The sequence below is a fragment of the Coenobita brevimanus genome, chromosome 43, assembly GCF_032717465.1.
Source record: "Coenobita brevimanus isolate Jiangsu-jjx chromosome 43, ASM3271746v2, whole genome shotgun sequence".
In the NCBI taxonomy this organism is placed as follows: Eukaryota; Metazoa; Arthropoda; class Malacostraca; order Decapoda; family Coenobitidae; genus Coenobita; species Coenobita brevimanus.
In genome coordinates, this window is record NC_136996.1 from 922,501 (window position 1) to 930,000 (window position 7,500).

The 7,500-nt window shown below is 45.4% G+C and overlaps 1 protein-coding gene across 1 annotated transcript in view; it reads left to right on the plus strand.

Moving 5' to 3' along the window:
* Positions 1 to 7,500, plus strand: part of LOC145397729 (uncharacterized) — a 19,872-nt gene that overhangs the window by 11,805 nt on the left and 567 nt on the right. The window contains exons 4-10 of the mRNA XM_080270746.1: positions 1,304 to 1,492; positions 1,848 to 2,013; positions 2,809 to 2,936; positions 3,763 to 3,846; positions 4,772 to 4,885; positions 6,398 to 6,628; positions 7,471 to 7,500. The exon at positions 7,471 to 7,500 is cut by the window's right edge and continues 567 nt beyond it. Of these exons, the coding sequence (XP_080126872.1) occupies positions 1,304 to 1,492; positions 1,848 to 2,013; positions 2,809 to 2,936; positions 3,763 to 3,846; positions 4,772 to 4,885; positions 6,398 to 6,628; positions 7,471 to 7,500 (942 nt within the window). The remainder of the gene's footprint in view (positions 1 to 1,303; positions 1,493 to 1,847; positions 2,014 to 2,808; positions 2,937 to 3,762; positions 3,847 to 4,771; positions 4,886 to 6,397; positions 6,629 to 7,470) is intronic.

Genomic DNA, 7,500 nt, shown 5'->3' on the forward strand with positions numbered 1-7,500 from the left:
GGTGATAAGTGTAATCTGTGTGGTGCGAGAGGTCAACTAGTGATGAGATAAGGGAGGTGTTGTGAAGAGGGTGGTGGTGATTACGCTGCCTACGTGATGAGCACTGAGGAGGTGAGAGGAGACATGTACCGTTTCTGAATCTGTCATCTTCTCCAATATTGTGTACCGTCACCGAAGCACTCATCTTTCCCAACATCATGTACCGTCACCGAATCACCCATCTTCCCCAATATTGTGTACCGTAACCAATCACTCATTTTTCCCCAATATCATATACCGTCACCGAGTCACTCACCTGCTCCAATATCGTGTACCGTGGCCGAATCACTTATCTTTCCCAATATTGCGTACCATCACCGATTCACTCATCTTTCCCAGTATTTTCTGACGTGTATGTAACTCCTTAACTCCAGTGACATTTTCCTCGTATTGCATTTCCTCCTTCTAGACGACCGTATGTAAGTTAGGAAGCACTTTTCAAACTAGAGGGGTTAACATAGACTACATATCGACCTACGAAGCTCGATATTTTAAATAAAATTGTTTGGTGATATTAAGAACAAAATCGCAAACACGTGACGGGTTGAAAAGGAAAAAACTAGCGATACATGTTCAAAATTTTTATCTGGAGTCATGTGTATCTCGGATAATTCAAAATTCCCGCCAAAGTCTTTACCAAAATTTACGAAGGTACCTACTTTTCTATCTGTACAGTGAGTCGCATGGTTAGCTATTTGTTTTTGTTTTTAGATATGGGGTCCAAAGCGCTCCCTTCAATTTTCAGCCCTGCACGCTTTTGGTCTGCCGGTCTGGTCTGCGAACTGTGGTCTGGTGGTCTGAGGGTGCTATGCAATTTTTACTCCGGCTTGGCCTATATTTTCGTCCTTCTGCAGCGTATATTATGTAACTCAGTGGTAGAATAAGACATTACTACAGCTCGTAGTCTAGGACCCCTAAACCTCGAAGAGAGTAAAATGGACGGCCTGTTAACGCTTTTTGACCATCGGGTACGAGGTCAATGGCGCCTTTAAAGCGACAGTGATCATTCTGGGTCGCATGGCCTATCCCAGGCCACTATATGACGATGAATGTATTAATGGCTAAATGGTGATCGTTGTGGTTGATATGACTGTTATTATCTCAGCAGTGGGATGTTATTGGAGTGCGTGTGGTGTGGTTCAATGAGAAGCGAGGTTAGGTTGGGTTAGGCTAGATTAGGTAAGGTTATTGTGGATTGCTGGGGTGTTGTGGTGCGCCTAAATCATACCTATTGTGGTTGATGTGGTTGCTGTTGTCCTTTCAGTGGTGGGACGCTACCGGTGTGCGTGTGATGTGGCTGAAGGAGAGTGTGTTACTGGGCCTGGATCGCCACGTCACCACCATCGACACGTACTTGTTATGCTTCCAGGATGCCGTCATTGCCTTCGTCAGCGTCATGCTACGCCCCGTCACAGCCATGTACAAGATGATCACCGCACCTGCCAGAGTTAAGGTTAGTACAGGGGATATAATACATGACACAAGAGATACGTGATCCAAAGGTATATAATACAGGAAATATATAACATACGGACATATATGATGATGAAACTGATGGTAATGATAATATTTTATCGGGTGTCTGGAACGAGGTCATACAGTGCGACCTCAGAGTTAAGAGACTGAATAGAGAGGCTGCTAGGGATCGAACAGCGTGGAAAGTCGCCATTAGATGACCAAGGCTGACGTATGCAAGCATGTTGGTCCCTTTACAAACGGACGAACGACCTAAGTTTTGCACTGTTAGCAGCAAACACACAAGAAGAAGATTAGTTTTATTACTATTATTATTTTTATTGCGTGATCAGGAGCAGAAACTGAGGAAATCGGGTGTGGTGGGAGAGACAACATCACCTGCAGCTCGACACGGTGCCTACCTCGAGAGTGATATGGCCGAGGACGAGGACACCGAGGAATGGATGGACTCTGACGCATCCTCGGACTCCAGACTCATCCATCATGGCGGGGACCAAGGTATGCTAAACACCGCCCAAGGATCTGGCTGGTTCTTGCATTATTAGCAGTGACGCCAGTGACCAAACCTTCGTGCAGTTTATGTTTTCAAGATTTTGCTAGACGTTCAGTAAGTGCTACACTGCAAAATTACAAATGCTCCAGATGTGCTTCAGTAACATCCCCCAAGGATTTGGGTTGCTCTCTCAGTACTAAGCTTCCATCAACTTAACTTGGCCCAGATTTTTGTCTTTTTGCCGCTGATTTCGCCTGGCTCAGTGTTAGAGTGAGATCATGCCACGACTCTCCATCTTTACCACAGCACTTCTTTGTAACCAGTATGATATTCTAGTGCCACTCTATTTATTAACTTAGTCAGCATTCAAGAAGAGAAGATGGCAATTTTAGGCAAATTTAGAGCTGTGACTCGTCCATTCAATTAATGTTCTTGAGATTTTGTGCTACACTGAAAAAATATAAATGCTTTAGAAGCGCTACAACATAAACTCTGTTTTGTATTTTTAGAACAATATACGCGTAAGTTTCTTAAAATTTACCAGTCTACCTTCCCTGCATCAAATTTTGTACCGTTTAGATTATATTCGAACACTAAGACGCATGCCATTTTTTTCTCGCTTTCTCTGGCGTAGGTAAACATGCCAGGTTTGCTGTGAGCTTGACTAACCCCTCCTTGAGCTTCACTGCACTAGGATCTGCACCAATGACTCTCGTAGATCGATAGGCATTAGTTCTAAGCTTTCTTCTTCGTCCTGCTGTGCCTTCTGCTGCATCCCGCCTCTGCCTCCCGCCCTACAGGTGCTTCGTACAGCCAGCAGAGCAGCAGGGTCACGGCGGAGGGCAGACTGAGAGCTGCTATGTACCGCAGGGTCAAGAAGGAGCTGAGGATCATGAGGAAGAACTCCGTCAGGTTCTCCTACGGCATTGTAAGTCCCAGGGGCAACATTTAAAGCTTTGTGTCTGTCTGATTCACGCAGGTCTTGTCACAGGCCGCCCTTTTCACGTTCTTTTTCGTGCTAGTCTAATGTAGCAATTCTGTTTGGTCTCGTCACAGGTCGCCCTTTTTTTCGCTTATTTTTGTCCCAGTCTTGTGTACTAATTCCTCATTTAAGTCGCATCTTTAACGTTCTTCTTGGCTATTATGTCCACAGCGAGTTAGAGAGAGAGAGAGAGAGAGAGAGAGAGAGAGAGACTGCTGTCGCTCCAAGTCCTCAAAATAAATCACCTTTTTCATGCTAATTTTCGCCATCAAAACCATTGCAAACTTAATGATAAAATTCCCCGTTTCCTCCATCCCTGTTTATAACCTTGATCTGATATTTTTTTCCCAATTTACAGTGCCAAATATATGGCAAATTTATTGACTTTCGTAACACAGCTCCGACTTACTATAAAATCTGTCTGTGCTCCTTTCCTCGTCTGATGTCTGTCTCGGGGATCTGTTTGATGTGACTTAACTCCGTGGATGATTCAGTGCTGGAGTTTAGAGGTGACTGTCATCATCATTATTATTATCATCATCATCATCATCATCATCATCATCAAAAATAATAATAATAATAATGTCTGCTTCAGTCATCATCATCATCATTATCATCATCATCATCATCATCATCATCATCATCATCATCATCATCATCATAGTCTGCCCCACGTTCGAGCTTTCATAACACTTCTCCCACCACACCTCCATCATCGTCGTACACCCAGTCAGCAATATAAATAACTGAATCGTTAACTTTCCTCCCTCAGATGAACTACGCCAGACAGATGATGGAGCCTCGAGTTCGACCCTACGCCGCATCTTTCCAGGATTACTATCAAAAGTGGGCAAGGGTGAGTCCGCGTGCTATCATCTGACGGAACTGGACCAATACCACGACTAGAAGGCCAAGTTGTGGTTATACAAAAATAGATGAGCTTTAGTTATGTGGTAGGAGTGGTTCCCGTTGGTTACTAGGCAAATCCACCCTTCACCTAACTCTTGGTCATCTCCTGGGCTGAGAGGGGTTGGGAATCGTCGTCAGATTAGAAGAAATGCGCTGTAGTAGTAGTAGTAGTAGTAGTAGTAGCAGTGAAAACAAGAGTAGTATTTTACGTCACGAGACAAGAATTTCTCCAGTGTCAAGAGAGTTACTTTGTCATTCTGCTTCAAGGCAGTTACGTCAAGGTAGTTACTCTTTTTTCTTTTTTTTTTGACAGTGATTTTGTTTTTGTTAACGCTTGAAATAATCGGTGACGCAGTACCATTCTGGGTGGTGTTAATGGTGCCATTCAGTTTAGCTGGAGACCCATGAACTTTTTTTTTCTTTTTTTTTTCTTCCATGTAGAATTACAGATTTTAACCTTCAGACCTCGAGTTGTTTCGCAGTAGTGAATATAACTGTCTAGTGCTAGACAGAGAAAAAAAAAAAAACTCTTCCTTCTTGATTTAAGGTTTAAAAGGCATTTTACTAATGGCAGTACCGTAGTAATAGTAACTGTAGTATAAGTAGTAATAGTAGTACCATACCTGCAGTCCCAGGCGTATCTCAAACGTGAACCCAGTGAACTGCAGTTTGAACTTCCCCTCTTCCTGCATTTCACCATCCCTCTTTCGGGGGATAGGGAAGGAGCTGAGGCAGGTCTGTATAACCGGGCAGGGGAGACGCCCAGTTATGTCGGTGCCAACACTTGAAGGCGTCCCACTCCTGTTCCAGACAATTTACTGAGAACACGTGAAACAAATTCGTCTCCTGAAGTGTGTGTCTTTTGGCCTCAGGATCACGAGCTGCAGGAGTTGATGGCGCCGCTGCAGGAGGAATGGAACAGCGACAAGCGTCCTCTCGGGAAAGCTCTGGCTCTCGCACGGGCTCTCTGCGTCGTCTGCCTCGCCGTCAGTATTCACGCTCTCACCCGCCCCCTTCCCCCTGCCACCCACCACTCTCATCCCCTTCATTTGACATCTATTTCCATTTCCTTTTTCTTTCCTCCTACACTATTTCCTACCCCTCTCCCCTCCCCTTCACACCCCTGCAGTCCTCCTACTTATATCCATTATCTCAAAACACCCTATCTCTCCTTCCCCCTTTCTTCCCTCCCTTAAATATTCTAGCTCCTACACACCCCGGTAACCTTTTTCACACCCCTGCCTTAAAACACCCCTCCCTCTCCTTCCCTTCCACACAGACACACTCACACATCCCTCCTTCCCTTTCTTCCCACCCGCACAGCCCTCCTTCCCCCTGTCTTTCACCTTCACACCCCTCCCTCCCTTTCCTTCCACCCATGCACCCCTTTCGTCTACACTCATGTTTCCCATCCACATAGTCCTTCATCACCCCCACATTCCCGCCTCTTTTATCCACTCATACAAGCCTAACTCCCTCCCTCTCTCCCTATCACTCCTTCCCCTCCCTCATCCCTCACTCCCTTCTCACCTCCCCTCACTCCTCACTCCCCCACCTCCTCCGGGCCTCCTCACACCCTCACCCTCGCCCCCGCCTCTCACTTCTCTCTCTCCACAACGAAACCTGTCACTCAGTTGCCCCCCCATCCAGCCTTCCTTGATGACACTGGTTCACCCCTGACTCCTCTCATGTCTATAGCGTTGGGTTCAGTTTTGGATCGCCATTTTAATTCAGGTTTTTCTGTGACGCGTAATATTAACTAAGATGATCATTCTGGGTAGTCGTGAGAGAGAGAGAGAGAGAGAGAGAGAGAGAGAGAGAGAGAGAGAGAGAGAGTGAGTGAGTGAGTGAGTGAGTGAGTGAGTGTGTGTGTGTGTGTGTGTGTGTGTGTGTGTGTGTGTGTGTGTGTGTGTGTGTGTGTGTGTGTGTGTGTGTGTGTGTGTGTGTGTGTGTGTGTGTGTGTGTGTGTGTGTGTGTGTTATTTCGTCTCTTTAGTCCTGATTTAGTGTTCTCATCATTACCCACAAACACTAATAATCCAGACACATCCAACACAGGTAAGAAATTAGAGCAAGATTTTTTTTCCCCTTGCTAAAAAAAATAAATAAATAAATAAATCCCCCTTCGCAGTTTTTAACACAGCCTTGTACTGAAACCCAGATTATATATTCAGGTCATGGAAAAATATATATAAGAAATCCATATTATATATCCCAGTTATATATTACACATTTTTCCGAATTTTTCTTAGCTGTTTCATAAATTCATCTGTCTTTCCCTTCCTATCTATGGCCAGACGCCTTAATCCCGTAAGGGGTGACCACAAACAAATTACCTCCATGTCGCCCTGTCCTCTGCCATTACGCTGCCCTCCCCCCCACTCACACACACTCTCTCTCATTATCACAACGGATGAATACTCTTTACTATTATATTTAAAGAAACAATATAAAACGAAAAATTATAAGAGTCTAGTGATTACTTTTTCTCATTCACAGTTTTTGCTTCGTCTAGCGAAAGGAAAGAAGAGTCGACGAACTCGCTCGATGCGCTCGGAAAGTCTTCGACGTCGGGCTCAAAATCTAGCCTGCCCGACTCCCCCACTGCCCCTCAGCCCGTCAGCCCTCCAGCAGTCGTCAGAGCCCGCGCCCCCCCCTCCCCTGGAAGTGCCTCCGAGTCTCCAGGAGCCAGCCCTGAAAGAGGAAGACGAGGATTTGGACGGTTCTCAAGTACGACTCCAAATTTACGCACTTTGTATTAGATCTGAGGAGGATTTGTACTGTTGCCAAGTACTGCTGAAAATTTAGCAACTTTATAGCTAGATCTGGCGAGGATTTGAGTGATTCTCAGATACGCATTGGCGTAGCTACGGAGAGGCCTGAGGAGGCTCGGACCCCTTAACCACACTCTTGACTCCCTCCACCGGTACCCCCACTGGCCCCCATTTGATATTTCGGATTATTTAACGTGTAAATAATGTACAGGAGGCTTGGCCCCACCCTGCCTCCCTCCATCGAGGCCTGGCTACACCACTGCAGTACGGTAGCAATTTAGTGGCTTTATAGTCAGACCTGAGACAGTTACTTCAATTTACTAATATTATGTGAGGGATTAAGGAAGAAGACGGGGTTCTCAGCATGAATCGTTCAAAGAATTATTCTAAGTGTCATAGGAGGCTCGTAGCATAATCTTCCTGCGATTTATTTTGCATAGTAGCCTATACCTTAACCTTCTCCTGTATCTATGTTATGTGTATGTTTTAACCCATTTGCGCCCAGTGTCCTCAGTACAAGACGGAACTGGGCATTTTCAAAAGTTAATAAAGAAGGGAACCCAGGGGTAGGGACCTATGAGCTTCTCGACTGTGAGTCGATAGGCGGACGGCAGTACGCTTCGTACCCTTCTGGAACAATCTCTCACATAGCAACCTTGGGAGCTACTGGGTTAATATCGATAGTTTGCACCAAAACATACATAATGATATTGCGGTGTAATGTGCACAATAAATCACAACGGAAGAGGTGTTACTTAAATCCCCAGTGCCACCTAAAACAAGTCCCTCTCTCCTCAGGCAAAAGACAGCGCTCTGGGAAGTGAGTTG